The 18,896-nt window shown below is 51.9% G+C and overlaps 1 protein-coding gene across 1 annotated transcript; it reads right to left on the bottom strand.

The window, feature by feature from the left end:
* Window positions 1–758: 758 nt before the first annotated feature.
* SMAP2 (small ArfGAP2) lies at window positions 759–17,335 on the bottom strand. The gene is made up of 10 exons (XM_086863859.1): window positions 17,085–17,335; window positions 6,901–7,034; window positions 6,317–6,402; window positions 5,194–5,272; window positions 4,587–4,667; window positions 4,055–4,133; window positions 3,625–3,725; window positions 3,118–3,283; window positions 2,310–2,620; window positions 759–1,857 (listed from the first exon to the last, which is right to left on the bottom strand). The coding sequence occupies exons 1-10, from the start codon at window positions 17,185–17,187 to the stop codon at window positions 1,729–1,731; spliced, it is 1,269 nt and encodes a 422-aa protein (XP_086719985.1). The 5' UTR covers window positions 17,188–17,335; the 3' UTR covers window positions 759–1,728.
* Between the last annotated feature and the right edge of the window lie 1,561 nt (window positions 17,336–18,896).

The following is an 18,896-nucleotide window of genomic DNA, read 5'->3' as shown; positions in this document are numbered from 1 at the left end:
AACCACCAATCATCCCACAACCCCTCCTGGATACTCTGGGAAAGAGGGGAATGGGATAAAACCTCTTTTATTTGTTTTTTTCCCTGGAAAAAGCAGGTTGGATGTGAGAAAAGAAATCCCATAATGAATAAAAGATGCCACAAGCACCCCCAAACCTCCCTGGTTCCCAAATCCCCTCCAGCTTCCCAAGAAAAATGGGGAGGGAGCTTCTCCCAAGGACATGGAGGGACAAGAAAAGGGGGAAGTGGCAGAGCTGGGTGGGATTTTGGGATGAAATTCCTCCCTGTGAGGGTGGGGAAGGGCTGGGATGGAATTCTCAGGGAAGCTGTGGCTGCTCCACCCCTGGATGTGTCCAGGACCAGTTGGACAAACCTGCATTGGGAAAGGGCCAGGGGGTGGAATGGGACCTAAACCATTCTGGAATTCCACAATTCTCTGATTTTCCCTGTTCCTTCACATTTTTGGAAGAGCCTCAACCAGATTTTGTTAAATCTGAGTTTAAAGCTGTGATGAAATAATGGAATTAAAGCTGGAATAAAATAATTTAATGCAGGAATTCTGCTCCACCTTCCCCCCCATCCCAGAGCTGAGGGGTTTGTATATAAAAGTGTCAGCTTTGGATTCTTCCAGGCCTCCTTGTGCTCCCTCAGCTCCCTGGCATTTGGGACAGAGCCCAAACAAAAGGGAACTTGGGCTGATTTTTGGGATAAAACTCCCTAAATTCCCCACACCTGGAGTCATCACCAGCACCAGAGGAGTCCACTGCAATATTTTATTTGGGAATTTACATATCCACAGGAGAGAGCAGACCACAAGTCCGACTTCTTGCTGACTTCTGAAGCAGTTTTGGGTTCTAGTGGAGATGAGAAAAGAAATATGCCTAAGATTAAAATGTCCCAAGCGAGCCAGGAAAGGGGAGAACCAGGATTTTACACAGGAACGACAACAAGAATGAAACAAAACAAAACAAAAGAAAAAAGTATAAATTAGGATGTCAGAGTCATTTTTTAAAGTGTAAGAAAACTTGCACAGGGCTCTGGGCCCCAGAGAATTAACTGGTTAGATTGATTGTTAGAAGTGGAATTCCATCAAATCCCAACACCAGCCAGAAAATTCACTCTGGAGTGCAAGTTTTTCACATTCCATCGGCTTTGCCCCCACTCTGGGCGAGATTCCTGCTTGCTCAGGAGGGGTGGGAGAGGGCTTTTCCCAAGGACTTTGGTTCCAAGGAGGGTGGGAGCAGGGAGAGCTCCGCTGGAGGAAGGAGGTAGCAAGGCTTGCTTGCCCCTGGGCTCAGCTTAAATCCAGTTCCTCAGCACCAAACGATGTTCCCCACCCCTCTTCCCCCCCACAAAAAAATTCTAACACTGGAGTTGAAGTGAGAAATCCCGGCTTTCCGGGCGGGATGCAGTCCAGATTTGCCAGTCCCACCTGTACCCAGGTGCCCAGCAGGGCATGAAGTGCTACCCAGGAGCTCTGGTGGAACTTTGTGCAGGGAGGGATCCCCTCCCCGAGTGCATTGACTGTGCTGAGAACAGGGCGCTCGCGGCCTGGCCACCGAGCTGGCCCCGTGGCTGTGACAGTGGAAAGGCAGAGATGGAGCTCAGGGATGGAAAAAAATTCAGGTTGGGCTGGGTCCCCAAACCCGAAAGCAAAAACCCTGAATGTCTCATGGAGCGGGTTTGGAGAACAGAACAAAGGCAGAAATGGTCACGTGCGAGCAAGCGCTCATTTCCACAGCGGGGAGCTGAGGGAGGGATTGCTGCCCTGGGCTCCTCCTCCTCCTCCCATGGACTGTCCATAGCCCATCATTCCATTGGCTCCGTAGAAGTTCATCCCAGCCATCTGCTGGGTCATCTGCAAACGGGACAGGAGAGAGGTCAGGGATGGGCCTGGACACCGCCCACGGCTCCCAAGAACAGCTGAACCCTGAAGGGGAGCAGGGTGTGGCTCCCCAGCACGGGAGAACTTCAGGGCAGGTTGGACATCGGCAGGAATTCCTCCATGGAAAGGGTGGCCAGGCCTTGGAATTGCCCAGGGATGTTTGGAGTCCCCACCCCTGGAGGTGTCCATAGGCTCAATGCTCTGGGCTGGGAGATGAGGTTGGAATTGGAGTGGGAATTCTTTCCCCACCTGACTGATCCTGGGATTCCCAGCTGCTCCCAAACCAGGGAAATCCAACTGAACCGTTCCCACACCGAGCAGAACCCCCTGGAGATCCCCCTCGTTCCTCGGCAATCCCTGCACCACCATCCCTCCCACCACCAGGAAATCCCTGCAAAAAGCCTCTCCAGGTGTGTCCCGCTCACCTGGGCGAGGTTCCACTGCAGCTGCTGTGCCGGCTGCACCCCGTACACGGGCTGGGCCACCGCAGCCACTCCGGCCACGTAGCCGGGCTGCTGGGCCCCCATCATCCCGTTGGGAACGCCCAGCACGTTGCCCACGTATCCTGCTGGGATGGCCATGGGTGCCACCATGCCTGCAGCTCCGGGCTGGGCCAGCAGCCCCATGGATGGGGCCACCATGCCCCCCATCATGCTGCTGGAAGGGGGCACTCCAGGGAAGCCAGGGTAGGGAGCAGCGGGGTAGCCCAGCTGAGCCGGCGCCATGAACATCGCTCCTGGGAAAGGCAGGGAGGGAGCAGGGAAGAACAGATCAGTTCAGGGGCTGGGAATGTCAAAATTCCAGTCACAATCTGGTTGGGATATCCAGACTGAGATGCTGCTGGTGCTGCTCACAGCTCTCAACAAAGCTGGAGAGGGACTCTGGGCAGGGACATGCAGGAAGGGATTCCCGGTGCCAGAGGACAGGGTTGGGTTGGATGTTGGGAAGGAATTCTTCCCTGTGAGGCTGATGAGGGGCTGGGATGGATTTCCCAGAGAAGCTGTGGCTGCCCCATCCCTGGAAGTGCCCAAGGCCAGCTTGGAAAGAGCTTGGAGCAACCTGGGACAGTGGAAAGCGCATGGCTAGAATGGGATCAGCTTTACGTTCCCTTCTCACCCAACCCATTCTGGGATTCTCCACCCTCATTCCCACTCCTGGAAGTTTGTCAGCCCCCAGGACACCCCAGCCACCCTCCCTTGGTGCCCTACCAGTCCCAGCTCATGCCAGGGTTACCTTGAGCTGGCACCTGGGACATTTGGGAGCCGTACAGGGACAGGATGGAGTCTTTGGAGAGCTGCTTCTTCCCCACTTCCTCCCCTTTCCCTCCAGGCTCCGGGAAGAGATTCAGGTTTTCAGGAACAGAGCCGGCGCTTCCAGAGGTTGGCATGGAGCCAACGACCTGGGACAAAGGGACAGGATCAGGGCCAAATCCAGCACGAGGGGAAGATGGGGACTATCCATCCTCGTGCAGGGATGTGTTGGGGTGATGGCTTCAACATGGAAGAGGGAGATTTTAGGATTTAATGAATGGAAATTCAGATGAAGCAAGATTTAGGGCAGACAATTGATGTGGGTGGAAACAGTGGCACAGCATTCCCAGATGGATACCCCATCCCAGGAAGTGTTCAAGGCCAGGCTGGAGCACCCTGGGATAGCACAAGGTGTTCTTTAACTTCCATCCTAAATTATCCTGTGCTTCTACGACCCAGGCTTTTCCAAGCACCAACATTCCCAGCTCACCCTCCTGGAGTCCGAGCTGGATCCCACGGATGCAAAGAGGTCCAGATCCTTCTCCAGGCTGCTGGGCCGGCCGTTGGTGACGGGCGTTGTCACCGGAGCGTCTGCAGGGACAGAGAGGTCCCGGTGTCTCCACACTGCCCTAGCCTGGGGACACCTCTGTGCCACCAGGGCCACCCCAGCCAGTGACCTGATCCCCCCTGCTGCTGGGAAGGGACTAGAGCAAGGTTTGGGAAGTGTCCCTGGGTCCTGTTTGTGCCACCAACCTCCTGGAACACCACAGGCTCCAGGAAAAAGGGAAACTCTTCCCAAACAGCACTGGAGCAGCTCCAGCTGAAGATTCCCGCAGGATTGCTGGAATTGTTCACCTGACAGGGAAAATTAGCACTGAAACTCTGCGAATTCTCAAAATTTCTATACCAATTTCTCTTACCCAGGCCCAGCAAGTCCATGACTGGCTCAGATTTGGGGGAACTTTTCCTGGATTGCTGCGTTTCGTCTTTCTTTTGAGGCTGGGGGAAAAGAAACAACACAAAACTTGTGCAGCTTTTGGGTTCACTCTGAAACGTCAGAGGTTTTAATGAGATTAATCCTTAAAATCCCTTTTTTCCCCACTGGATTTAAGTCAAAAATAAAAGCAAAATTCTCTCTGCTCTTCCAAAATGAGAATTTCAGTGAGTATTTCCAAGTTTTTTACTGTCCCAATAGGTTGTCAAAGCCAAGCAGGCTCTAAACCAGGGAGAAGCAGCTGCTGGAGCTGGAAAAATCAGCAGGGAATAGCTGGATTCCAACCTGCACATCTGCTCAGTGTCTGGTGAGCAGAGCAAAACAAGCTCCCACCAGAGACTCAAAGCACCCAGGGTGTGACTGAGGCCAGAAAAATGCTCCCAGAGCAGGCTGGAATCTCTCTGCTCTGCCTCAGGGATGTCTCCACAACTGCTCCAAGATTTTCTTCCTCGTCTTACCATTTTCACCTTCTCAAAGATGATGGGTTCCAGTTTTCTTTCTGATTCATTGCTCCTTTTCCATTTGTCATCCTTTTCTTTCTGTAAGGGTAAAAAAAAAATCACTGGCATGAGGGAGAAAGTTCCTGATTACACCAAGAAAAAGCTCACACCTGGTGCTGTAACTGATCTAAAATCCCTCAGAGATAAAAACCCTCAGAAACAGCTGAATTCGAGGTAAGTTTATGCACTTTTCCTACTCTGAGGAAGGAACTGGACAAAACCTTTCCAGGATCTCCTCCAATCATTATCCCTGGAGATATCCATCCACACAAACCAATCAGCTGGGTGAAGAAGAGGGAGGAAAACAGGAATTTAAACCACTCAAAAAAACTCCAACCCCCAGAGCTCTGCCATGTCTGTGATCCTGCTTTTTCTCCTTTTTTCCTGCATAACCTGGAGATCTCCAGAAGATTCCCTACAGCAAAACCCATCAGCATCTTCAAATCTCCTCAGTGCTGGGCAGGAATTCATGCCATGAAGTGCAAGCAGCCCTGGAGAAGAGATTGCCCCTGACACAGGGAACATTTGAAGTGTTTCAATCGCAAATTTCAACCTCCAGACTCACCCTGAAGGCGTTGATGTCAATGCTTCTGTCCATGTATTTCTTCTTCTCGTATTTATCCCGGATAAAACTCTCCACAGCTCTACAGCAGCTGGTTAAGGACAAAGGATTCCAGAATAGAAGCCTTATTTGACAGGGAGGAACAAGGTACAGGCTGTAACTAAATTAAATCATTGTTTAAAGAGCATTTCCAGCAGTAACTTTCTTAAAATAATTTACTGCTGGATCCCAGCTCAGTTTTTGCCTGTGGGTTATTCCAGGTTATTTCAGTGCTATAAAAAGGGAATTAAATCAGGATTTAGGCTCTTGCTGTGTTTTCTCCACTGCTTTTGTGGGTTTTTTTTTCTGCCCCAAGCATCCTCTCAGCACATTCAGGTGACCAGCACAGATCACAGTGGTCACAACAGGAGCCTGCACCTCAAAAAGCACCTCAGCTATCAGATTAACTCAGAAAATGATGGTGGAAAGGTACTCTTGTGGGGATTTCTGATCTTCACATCATCCTATCCCTGTTTACTCAGCATTCCTGACAGGTAGGAGTTACAGCTGAAGTTTTCAGCAGCATTAAAAATTCCATTGGAGACTCCAGTTTTGGGATGCCAGGTTTGAGCTGGAAGGGACCTTAAAGTCCTCGGGCTCCTTCTGCTATCCCAGGCTGCTCCAAGCTCCATCCAGCCTGGGGAACACTTCCAGGGATGGGGCAGCCACAACTTTTCTGGGAAATCCATTGCAGCCCCTCCTCACCCTCACAGGGAGGAATCCCTTCCCAAAATCCCACCTATCCCTGCCCTCTGGCAGTGGGAATCCACCCTTCTATCCTGTCCTTTGTCAATCATCTCTCTCCATCTCTCCTGCAGCTCCTTCAGGTCCTGGAAGGCCACAATTAGGTCTCCACAGAGCCTTTGGAACACTCAGCACTTTGGAAAATCCAACCCTCCCGTTCCCTCTGGGTTCCAAACCCCGAGCAGCCTCCTGTGGTGACCTTGGTGTCCCAGCTCTCCTCCCCCAGAACTGGGCAGCAATTCCTTCATTGCCATTCCCTGCCCTCCTCCAGGGAGGCTTAACCACACAGCTCCAGGATGGAAAGGCTCCGTGTTTTTGTGTTTTTCCAGGGAACAAAGGATGCTGGTCTGTCTGGGGCCTCCGGAAGTTCTCGGGCAGGTAGGCTTCGTAGAGACGATTGGCTTTGCCGTTCCCCATCTCCTGCACGCACTGAAATCCAAACAAATTCCTTGGAATTTTCCTTTCCCAGACATAAAAGCTTTCCCACAGCATCCCAGGCTGCCAGGGAAAAGAAATCAAGGAAGGGAGATGCTCCTGAAAGGCACTCTCCACACGCCAGGGGATCCTGCTCCAATCCCCTCCCATCCCATTTGCCAATCCTAAGCAATATTCAGTGCAAGGCAGGATAAATATCCCATTAGCAATCCAAAATCCCTCTGGAAATCCCTGGGACGCTCCAGGACAGGTGGGAAGCACCTCCAGGCAGGGATTGGTAATTTAACAGAGACCTGCAGCTTCTTTAGCTTTACTCTCTGCTGCTTGTCAAACCTGGAATGGGGACATTTTCCCTTCCAACCCAACCCAGCTGGAATTCTTCTTCCTCCTCCACTTCCCACATTTTTTGGGCTATCCTGGCTTGGTTTACTTCTAAATTTATGAAGCTCCACTAACAAAAAAAACCCCTTACTGTGTTATCCCAGCCTCTACCTGAATCTGTTCCTGCGTCCACTGGTCGAGGTTGACGGATTTGACCCTGGATATGTGAACTCCCAGGTTCCTGTGGATCCCGGCACAGCGGATGCAGATGAACACCCCAATATTCCAGGACGCCCATCGTGGCCCTGGGAAGAGACAGGAAAGTGTTTCTCATTAATCCAACCCCCCCCCTTTTTTTTTTTTTTGCCTGGAGAACAGGGAAACTGCACCAAGTGAACTGGGATTGAAGCCTTTGGATTCTCATCCAGGCTGGAAACTGCAATTCCACATCAGCAGGATGTTCCCAATCATTATCCTTGGGGATCTGTTGCCTCCCTCTTCCATCCACACAAACCAAACAGCTCAGAGAGGAAGAGGCAGGAAAAGAGGAATTTAAACCACTCAAAAATCTCCAACCCCCAGAGCTCTGCCATGTCTGTGATCCTGCTTTTTCCCCTTCTTTCCAGGATAACCTGGAAATCAGCTCCAGCAGAGTCCCTACAGCAAAAACCCACTCAGCATCTTCAAATCTCCTCAGTGCTGGGCAGGAACTCCCAGCTGAGCCAGGGGAGCAGCAGCAAGCCCAGCATTTGGCCCCCAGAACCAATCCCAGCCCAAGGAATGATTAGTTCACTCCAGTTTCCACGGCTCTGATGGAGATTCCCGGTTTTCATGCGGCTTGGACAGGCAGGACAGCTCCGAGGTGTGGATGGGAGATCATGCCAGGGATAAAAAAACACCCACAAGGGGAAGATTAACGAGCTCAGATCGACTCAGTGCACCCAGGAATCCCAGCAGGGCATTCCCCAGGGGATACAGAGATCCACAGGAATTCCCACCCCTCTCCCAGCCAGGCCAGACCCTCAATCCTACTGAATATTTTAGGAATATTTTAAAATTAAACCCCCTGCTCCCAGTGCAGAGTTCCAGCTCTCAGCACAAACTGGTGTCCCAGTGCATGGGAAACTGGGAAAACACAGAGTTAGGGATCAAACAGCCTCCAGCAGCCCTTTTTCCAGACATTATTCCGGAGGATGAAGAGTTACCCGCTTTTTCTTGCCACAACTAAAATAGCAGAGCTTCAAGTTAATGAGAGGGAGGTGGGAGGGGGGGAAGAGGGGGAAAGTGTCATTTTGAAGCCCTAAAAAAGCAGTGCTGTATTTGAGATTCTGTTAACAGTTTAATTCCTGCTCACAGGGAAAGCCTGGAGCATCCTGAGGGATGTGGTGCTGAAAATGCAATCAGGGACCCTGCCAGAGCACAGGTATCCAACCTCCAACAGGTAACTCCAGCACCTCTTCCAGGGAATTCACTTCAAAAATGCCTTTATTAGGTTTTCTGGCCTTTCCTGCCATTATTTTCTGCTTTTTCCCTCTCCAGGAGTGGCCTTTGGGAATGATGTAAATTTAATGGAGCTGAGGAATTCACTTCCCAGACACCTTTGCCTGCACCTCGGTGTCCCTTTATTGCCTCCCTTATTACCAAAGCAAAACCCACAACTTCTGCACCACCTAAACATGCCCAAAAAAACTGGGAATAAACCCCTTAGAATTCCTGTGATTTCCACACGGAATTCTCTCCCAGATCCACCCCCAGGGCTCTAACGTGAGACTGCTGGAAGGATTACCATGAGATTCAAGGTTAGACTAAAACTCCAGATAAATTTAGCCCTTGATAGGACTAAAAGGATTAATGGGCAGCTCCTGGAGTAATCGGCTCAGTGGGTTTGTCACATGGACCAGCTCAAGCCACCACAACCTCCCGCTAAAACATGACTCAGGGGTGGTGTCACACCCTCCTGCTGCTCCAGTGTCCCCTGAGGGCTCTGGGACAACAAGGAAATCACAGCTGGAATGTGCTGCAACTCCTAAATCCAACTTCTGGGACAGGCAACACAGGCAATTATATATATATATATTATATATATATTTAATTTATATATTTAATATAAACTTAGTTTATATTTAAATGAAAATGAATCTTTAGGGCTTCTTGAACTCCTCCCAACAATAAACACGTTATACAACCAGAGGTGAGCTCTCCCCTGGGGAGATTCCAGCTGGGATTTGGGTGTCCTTGCACAGCCAGAAGGTGCTGCAGGAAAAGCTTCAAATCTTCAGGGAATAGAGGAGCTGGGGGATGCAGGGCTGGTTTTATTCCGAGCCAAGGCACAGATTGTGACCCCAGCAGCTCAGGATTCTGCTCTGTGGCAGGAAGGACTCCAGAGCCACACAGGGAACAAATCTGGATTTTCCAAAGTGCTCGCTTGCAGCCACAGCAAACCCTGGTGGGGTCAGGTCAGATCCAACACCCCCTTCCCACACCTCCAGCTTAACTAAACCAGCATTTTAACCTGCAAATGCCTTCTAGAAATGTCTTTTAGAATGTCTCACAAAGCCCTGAGTTTGTGGGAGGCGGGAAGGGCTCGGTGCAGATGTAAACAACCTCCCACTTCCCTCTTTGGAGCAGCTCACACTGAAACATCTCCCACTAAAAATCTCCCTGCAAGTGCCCAGCGCCTCACATTTTGCTTTTTAGGGCTTTTTGCAGGCATTTCCCCAAGGTTTCACAGCTCTTTTCAAGGTGACTTGACTCGAAAAAGCCCCAGGTGGCATCTCCAGATGTGATTTTCACTCCGTGCTTTTCACCTCCCCAAAACCCAGCTCAGACTCTGCAGCAGCCTCAGTGACGAAAGGGGGAAAAACGCCTGGGATGGAGTTTAGGATAACATTTTTCTGAGGAAAATGGATTTATATAAATAAATAACAACAGGGCAGCTTTAATCAGCACAGCTGAGCTGCCTGGGAGAATAATCACCTCTCCAAAGAATTGGGCAGACCCTGATAACCCCACCACGAATTGAGGACAGGGAGCACCTCACCCTCCTGGCTCAGGGAATTATGGATTTATCTCCCACATGGTTGAGGACAAAGCCAACATAAACATTCAGCTCCTTAAATCACTAAAACTTATAATTGTTTAATAATTGTTAATAAAAATGAATCATCTGGCTGATGTTATAAAATCAATTCCCCCGAGGCTGAGCACCCTCAGAGCCACCAGGCTGAAATGGAAACCCCATTCCCTCATGGAAAACTGGGAGTTTCCTCCAGTGCCCACCAGTGCCAGCCTCTCCTGGTGCTGCCACTGCTTTTGTCTCAGCTTTATGGATAATTTTAACATCCATGGGAAGCAAAGTCACCTGGCACCAACCTTGCTCTGCTCTGATGGAAATCTGTGCCCCTGGGCTTGCACAAATCCCTCCTGGATTGAAGGAAACATCAATTTGGATAAGAATCCCAACATTTTTCAGAGCCTGGATGCCCACTCAGCCCTGGCACAAGATTTAGGGTAGCTCAGCCCCCCTTGGGATGCACTCCCAGCCTGGTGGGGCTGCAGGACCACGAGCTCCAAAGCATCACTTGCTCAGTGGAATTTTCATTTCCAGCTTTCCTGAGCATTTGAGGACGTTCCCAAGTGAGGATGCACCATCCAGTGCTCCAGGAGACAATTCCAGAGCCTGTTTTACATCATTTACTGTCAAAATAAACTCCACATACCAAACTTCTCCTGCCAGCTCCAGTCCCCATCTAAGTCCTGCTCATTAATGCTCCAAGGGCTGCTGAGCAATCCAAATGACTGAAAAGGATCCTAATTCCCTTTAAAACCCCGGGCCCAATTCCCTTCTCAACCCCCAGCCTGAGGAGCCTGCTCCAAATGAGTCACTGCTCCAAGTTCACACCCTGGAGTGGTTTGAATTGAGAAACCCAGAGGGGATTCACTCCTCACACTTTACTCAGACACCAAATTCTGGCCCGAGTTCCTGAGGCAACCTTTTGCAGTACAGACTCCACAGAAAGCGTTTTAAAATAAACCAGGAGGTAGCTGCAAAGCCACAGCTCCATGGAAAAGGAGGAGCAGGGAAAAGAGAGATGCTTCCATGGGCAGGATTGAGGGAGCATCACCATTCAGAGCCTGATGAAATATTCCCAGTGGAAATGAGCAGCCAGCTCTTCCAGGGATACATCCATGGATCCCAAAACTGTCTGTGGAGTCATCCAACCATCCCCTGAGGGAAATGGATGTGGGGAATTGTCCCTGGAGAAGGAGAATCCCTGCCAGGGGACATTCACACCCTCAGCTTTTCACCAGAGGAAAAAAGTTTCCTCAAGTCCAACCTGAAAATCCTCATTTTTTGCAGAGACAAATGAAGAAAGAACTCGGGATCCAAGAGGTTTCCTCTGCTTTGTGGTTTCCTTGCTCTGTAAAGAAGTTGCTCAAGGATTTATTTCCATTTGTCCTGCTCAGAGCTGTGACCAAGCCTCTCTTGCAAAACAGCTTCCTCTGCTCTTTGTGGAAGTGTCTACTCTGCACTTCCAGGACTTTGGGGAACCAAAGGAAACTCTAAAAACTCACCTAAATCAGCTCCAAGAGCTCTAAATGATGTTATTTAGTTATTAACACTATAAATCGCTGGGCTGAGCACAGCTCCTGCTGCAGGGATCACAGATCCAGCTCAGATTTGGGATCAATCCCTGCTGCACTCCCAGATTTAAGCCTGGACTAATTTCTGCAGTTTTCAGGGGATGCTAAAGCCAAACCCTCACTTTAGCACACACAAAAGGGGTTTGATAAACATTTACACCTCATCAAGTAGTTTCATCACCCCAAAATTCATCTTTATCCCATCTTTCAAAAGAAAAAAAGGCCGTTTGGGGGATTTCTTCGTACTTTTTTTCTCCTTCAAAATAATTGCAGGCCTCAACCACATTTCCCAAGAAAATCCAAGGTGCTGGCTGTGATTTTGGCCAAAAAAAGGTTTGAAATCTTCCAGTTTACCAAAAATATCCAATATTTGAGGGCCCTGTGGCCTCAAAGATCAAGTTTTGTGCGTTTTTAAGTAAAGATGAGCAGCTTTCAGTGCAGCTTTATCACTTTATCACATCGTGTTCTTTGAAGTGCAGGTGGAGGAAATGAAAATTTCTGTGAACAGCAGGGTGGGGCTTTCCTGCTGCTGCAGAAAGGGATGGTTGTTTCTTCAGTCAATTAAATGGTGACAGGGACAATTTCAAGCAGTGCTATCATCAGGATCCAGGAACAAGAACTGGGTGATATCACTGACACTGATGGTGACACAGCTTAAAAATATACATTAAAAAAAAAAATCAGTCAATTCCACAATCCATGGACTTCCTGTGGTATCATTTTTTCACCAAAACCATGCATCAGTCAATCCTAGAAATTCCAGATTGCAAGAAGGCCTGAATTTCCATAAAATGCAATGAATTTAGGTGATAGGTGCACCTGTAAACAGAGCAGCAGGATGGAAGCTCTACCATCAGTAAATTGACTTTTGATGCTGTTAATAGAATTTTGCTGCTTTTTAAGATGTTTTTAATTCGTCACTCGGATGTTAAAAATATTTAGACTCTGTTTTCCAATTTAATTCGAGTTGGGGATGTTTTAGGAGCCACCAAAAAAGCTCCAGGCAGAGGAAGGTCCTGGGTCAGTCTTTGATGGATGGAGAATTTTTCCAATATCTGCAGCTACACATGGACTATCCATCGAAATTCCTAGGGAAAGGGTCAGGAAGGAATGGCATATCATGCCAAAAGTAGAGATAAACTGATTTATTAAGGGCCAGGTAAATCCAAGCTCACACTCACTGCTCCAAAACAGCTCCTGCTAAAAGCTCCAGTTTTGTCCCAGATTCCTGGGCCAAAGGGAACGATCACTACAAGGCATCAGCCCGAAGGAGCCCTCAGCTATTCGTGACTTTTTGGTTGGTTTCAAGACCTACTTTGCATTTTGGAGCACGAGCTCCCTTTGCACTGCAGCTGCCGTTCCTTACATAACTGCCGGCAGTTTCTATAGGAACAAACTTTACTCCAGCTGGAAATCACGTGGCGTTTTTTTGGGAGCTTTCTTTTCCCACCTCCACGCCCCAGGTGGGTCAGTACAGAGAGCCCAGGTGCTGTTGCTCCGAGGATTTATCCCTATTTCTGGCAGATGTAGGGCCAGGGATCCAAGTGTGACTCAGAGCTCTGCTTAAAAGGGATCTTCCTACAACTAATTCCACACTAAATCCCTGTGGGGAACACTGATGCTTTTTTCCCTTGCTTAAGTGGGAAGTTACAGCTTCAGGCAGGCTCAGGGTGGATGGAGCTGTGTCCTCTCCCAGCTTTACCCTGCTGAGGTGAAGATCCCGGAGGATAAAGTGAATTTCAGAGCGTTTCCCTTTGTGCAACCTCTCTGATCTGAACTGGGAAGAGCAGAATAATGGAAGATCCCAGAATATTTTGGCTGCAGCTGAGGATTCAAATGAACACACAACCCACATGCATCCCTCTGGCAAGGTTCCCTTGCATAAGGCTGAGTTTTCTCCTCATCCCAGATTTCCTAAGCCAAGCTGAGCAGTTCCAGCCCCACCACTTTGGGTTTTTGGAGGCACAGGCTGCACACTCCCCCTCCATCAGCATTGCCATCCTGATCCTCCTTCCTCCCATGCAGCTGTTCCAGCAGCTATTTAAAAAGTTCCTCTTGGAATTGCTCAGACTGCAAAGGAAATTCAGCTGCAGCTCAAGAGGCTGATGGAGGAGTTGAGTCACGCAGATTTTTGGGGAATATTTGGTTTGGATTAACAGGAGTTAGGCTGGACTAAAGCAGCTCCACCATAAGATAATTCCCAAATTCCACTGGAAGTCAGCCTCCCCATAGCACCTACTCCAGCCCCAAGCTTTTCCCCCTTCCCATCCCATATTTAACCACCTCTGGGCAGTGATTTCCCATCTTACACCTCTTTTATTTCTGGTGAAGAATTAAACCTGGATTTGCACCGTGTTCAGCAGCACTCCTCCCATCTAATCCCTTGGGATACAAGGGATGGATTTAGGCCTGGACCCCATGGATCTCACAAGACAAAGGGATGAAGGGAAGAGCCAGACAAACCAGGGGGAGCACAGGGTGACCTGAACCTCTGGGCAGCCACGGCTGCCACTGCTGCCTGGGAGGAAGCTCCCGCTCCGACGTCACTGCCCCGGGATCCATGGAGCTTGCTGGATGGGACTGGAGAGCAGAGGGAAGAGTTTGGGAGAAGGAGAGAACCAAACACAATTAGCTGGAGAGCAGCTGGAGAAGCAGCAATGAATCCACGCAGAATTTTCCAAATCCTGGTGGAGCCCAACTCCGAGATTTCACCACATCCCTCCCTCCCTCCCTCCCTGAGCCATTCCAGCTCCAGACTCCTGCTCCAAGCAGGGAATGAGCTGCTGGATGCTCAGCTCAGGCTGTGCAGCAGCTCCATTATCTCACACACACACAGGGAACAGCAGCACCACGGCCGCCCTTGGAACGCCTTCGCCATGGGAATGGCACCGGTAGGAAAAATCCCACCTGCCCAGCAAGTGCTGCTCTTTCCAGGTGTTTCTCCAAGTGATTCCCACAGCAAAGACCTCCAAGGAGAGGATTATAACTCAGTGCCCACCCTGCTCTCCCAGCTCACCCAGTGCCCCCAGACACGAGGCTGACAACAAAAAGAGGAAGAAGATATTTCACCCAATTTCCTGCAAAACAAGAGCTCTGAGCAGGGCTTGCTGCTGCTGCAGCAGCAAAACCACCCTGGGGTTTCACAGAATCTCACACTGGCTCGGGTTGGAAGTACATTAAAGCTCATTTAATTCCACCTCTGCCATGGGCAAGGGACACTTCCCACTAGCCCAGGCTGCTCCAGCCTGGCCTGGGACGCTCTAGTCCCTGTGCAGAGAAGCAGCTTGGCTTCCAGACACCCCTGGAGGTGCTGAGGGCATCACCTGGAGCCACCATGGGGCTCCTTTCCGTAGGCAGAGTGGAATGTTGCAGTTATTCCAGGAGGAACATCAAGCCTTCCTTGGCATTGCTACTGGGAGAGCCCCACGTTCACCAAAAGTGCCAAAACTGCCCCAAAAGCAGTTTTGCTTTTCAGCAAAAAAAGCTTTTTGCTTTTCAGCAGTTCCCTGAATTGAAATCCCCTGGAGTTCCAGGCAGTGACAGCTCCATTCACCAAAAGCACCAAAACTGCCCCAAAACTGCAGGAATTCCTTGGAGCTCCAGGCAGAGACAGCTGCCATGGCACCACATTGATGAAAAGTACCAAAATTACCCCCAAAAACTGCAGGGATTACCTGGAGCTCCAGGCAGAGACAGCTCCCATGGCCACACATGCCCTGGAGGAGGAGATTTCCCACTTCCAGAAATCTCATTAGTGCAGGGGGTAATTAGTGATCAGATAACTGGGGACAACCCCAGCCTGCTCTTCAGGACTGGTACAATCCATGTTCCCAGACAGGAGCAGCTCCCAGCTTTGGAAAGGCTGCACTCCACTCTGGAACTTCATTATAATTATTAATTAACTGGAATTCTGCACTGCCAGGACGTGCTGTGACCAGGAGAAGCTCCACCACCCCATCACCCGCAGCTGTGGGGTTGAATTTATTCCCATTTTGGCGGAATTTGCTGTCTCAGGCCTAGAAAGCTGAGATAAAGGAGCTATTTCTGCCCTCGGGGCTGGCAGGAGGTGCCAAGAGATAAAGGATTGGCACGGGAGGGGAACATCCTGATCTCCAACAGCAGCTTCATCCCAAAGCCAGGTGAGCTCCAGAGAGATGGGAAGGATGAGGTTATTGTGGTTTAGGCATTTTTAGGGTGAAAAGAAATCATAATTATCTCATTTTAAACGTTGCTCAAGGGGGCTCTGCAGTTTTTGAGGTCACACTGAGGTGACCAAGTCCTCTGTTTACAGATGGATTTGGCCAATCCCTCCTCCAAGTTCACTTCCAGCAGTTCCTGGGAAATGAGGCTCAAGTCCAGATCTACAAGTGATTATGGCAGCTCATTAAAATGGGATTTTGGGCAACTTTAACTCTTTTGCTGCAGGAAAACAAAGCAGCAACCACAGAGCAGCAGCAGGGGACAAGGAACAGTTTTATTTCTCTGTTTCATCCTCTGGAATTCAAACATTTCCTTTCTCAGGTAGATCAAGGTCGTAACATGCCTTGGAATCAGAAAAACATGGAATGGTTTGGGTTGGGAGGGACCTTACAGCTCGTTCTGTTCCACAGGCAGGGACACTTTCCACTATCCCAGGGTGGCCTTGGACACTTCCAGGGATGGGGCAGCCACAGATTCCTGTGCCAGGGCCTCCCCACCCTCACAGCGAAAAACCAGCTGGGGAAAGAAGCAGAGGACAAAAATCTGCCATTCCTCCAGTGCTCCATGATCCCAGGGTGAGGTTCCAACTCCTTCCCTGTCCTTACAACATCCAGGGCAGATCCTGCTGCACATTCCAGCCCCAGGTGACAGGATGTGACTCCCCAGAGCTGGAATTCCCTCAATTCTACAGCGCCGGCTTTTCCAGCTCCCTCTTCTTCCCCTTCCAGGAGAGGCCCCCACCCACCCTGAGGTGTTTCCCGGGATTCCCACGGGGAAATCTGGGGCCATTCCTTCCCATCTTCCAGAGGCACCGGGAAGAGCAGCTCCTCCAGCAGCACCTCCCGGTGCGACTCGCACCGAACCCAGCTGTGCTGCAGCCAAAAACTGGGGCTTTTCCCCCGAAAAACACCCTGTTCTTTCCTCCAAAACCACCCTGTTCTTTCCTCCAAAACCACCCTGTTCTCTCCTCCAAAACCACCGTGTTCTCTCCTCCAAAATCACCCCATTCTTGCCCTCAAAACCACCGGGTTCTTTCCATTAAAGCCACCCTATTCTCGCCCGCAAAACCACCCTGCTCTCTGCCCCAAAACCAGCCCGTTCTCTTCCCCAAACCATGGAGTTCTTTCCCCTAAAACCACCGGGTTCATTCCATTAAACCCACCCCGTTCTCTCCCCAAACCCACCCCGTTCTCTCCCCAAACCCACCCCGTTCTCTCCCCAAACCCACCCCGTTCTCTCCCCACACCCCGCGTTGTTTCAGCCGCTGTCCCCGCTCACTCCCGTAACCGCCGGGCCAGCACCGTTGTGCCCCCGCCTCCACCGGAGCGCTCCCCGCCGGGCCCGGCACGAGGCCCACCCCCACGACAGCCACCCGGGGGTGTCCGGGCCTCGGGGCAGCGGCGGCACGGCAGAGCACCGAGCGGCTAGGCCGGTGTGTGGGGGGGGGCGGACCAACGCGGTGCATCCGGTGCGGCGCCGGCTCCACGGCTCCCACCGCCCATCCCCGCTACCTTTGGCCTGGCAGTCTGCGCAGAACTTGTTCTCGTCCTCGGCCAGCAGCCCGGCCAGCACCGCCTGGTAGCGCTCCACGTCCCGCACCGATTTTCCCGTCATGGCGCGGCCGGCGCTGCCCGCCCGCGGGTCACGGCCGGCCCGCCCGCTTCCTGCTTCCGGTATGGGCGGAGCTCTGGCCGGGGGAGGAGCCAATCAGCGCCGGCCCCGCGCGGGTACGCCTCCCCCGCGCGCCGCCTGTACTGAGCGCTGATTGGTTCTGGCGCGCCCGCGGGAGCCAATGGGGAGAGAGGGCGGGGCCACCGCTGTTATGAATGGCGAGGGTCACGTGACGGTGACGGTGACGGGGGTGTGGGGACAATGGGGGACACGGGGGGACAGTCAGGGGGATCGGGGGGGACAGGTAGGGGATGGGGGACACAGGGACGCGGAGGTGATGGCCGGGGGTGCTGGGTGGGAGGATTTTGGGGGGCTGGGTAGGGGTACAGGGATGCTGGATAGGGGATTTGGGGGTGCTCAGATGCTGGGCGGGGGTCCAGGGATGTGGGATGGGGGATTTGGGGGTGCTCAGGTGCTGGGCGGGGGTCCAGGGATGTGGGATGGGGGATTTTGGAGGCTCAGAGGTGCTGGATACGGGGTTGGGGAGGACTCGGGGGTACTGAGGTGCTGGGAGGGGGAGTTTTGGGGGGCTCAGGGATGCTGGGTGGGGGATTTTGGGGGATCCTGGGCTGCTGTCCCTTGGGCTGGAGGGGCACCTGGCGGCGGAGGAGGCTGGTGGCCATGCTGAGGAGAGAATTTCGAGACCTGCAGTACCCGAAAAACCGCTATAAAACGAGCAATGGCACCGACAGGTGACAAAAATCTGTCACTGAAGTACTCTGAGAAACAGCCGGAATTACATAATCCGCCCGAAAGTGACACTCGTGTCCCGGAAAGGGACAGTGCTGCGACACTCGGGCACGAGCAGGAGCATCCCAGCAGCTCCGGGGGAGAGCTATCCAAAAGGAGATGCTCCCAGATGCTCTCAGCCTGGATCCTTTATTGCCTCGAACCCCCAGGTTTTGGGGGAATTGCTTCCCTTTCAGGCTGGGACGTGGAGAGAGCGATCCAGGAGAGATCCCAGCGCAGAGCGGAGCATTCCCAGTCCCAACTGGTCCGTGCTGGGATGGCCCTGTGCCCGGCTGGGTCACCCCTGCCCCGATCCCAAATCGCCGAACCCCCAAAGGCGATGAATCAGCGGAGCATTGAGGAGCCTTGGAGGAGGAGGAGGAGGAGGAGGAGGAGGAGGAGGAGGAGGAGGAGGAGGAAATGGCCGGGATGAATCATCCCGTGTTCCCTGGGAATGGGGGGCGGCAGCTGGGAATGGGAATGGGGGTGTGAGCGGGACATGCATCCCCCCCTGTGGGAACTGTCCCTGTGATCCCCCCCTGCCCTCCCAGCGCCACTCTGGGGACGTGGGGACATCCCCGCGGGGGTCACGGGGCAGGAATTGGGGCAGGAATCCCCCAGGAGCTTCCCTGGGGTGGCAGGAACTGGTTCCCAGTGCCGCCCCCATCTCGGGGTGTGGGGGAGCTGCAGCCACAACAGGCAGTGGCACTGAGGTGGCATCGTGATGGGGACACCACGGGGACCCCTGGCACATCCTGGCCGGGCTGTCCCCAGCAGCAGCTCCCGAGGTCATCCCCGTCCTGTCCCAGCACCTCGTCTGTGCCAAATCCCATCCCCATCGTGCCAAATTCTGTCCCCATCGTGCCAAATCCTGTCCCCGTCGTGCCAAATCCCATCCCCATCGTGCCAAATCCCGTCCCCAT

This window comes from Cyanistes caeruleus, chromosome 26, assembly GCF_971803275.1.
Source record: "Cyanistes caeruleus chromosome 26, bCyaCae1.hap1.1, whole genome shotgun sequence".
Lineage (NCBI taxonomy): Eukaryota > Metazoa > Chordata > Aves > Passeriformes > Paridae > Cyanistes > Cyanistes caeruleus.
This window is presented reverse-complemented; position numbering and strand designations above follow the sequence as displayed.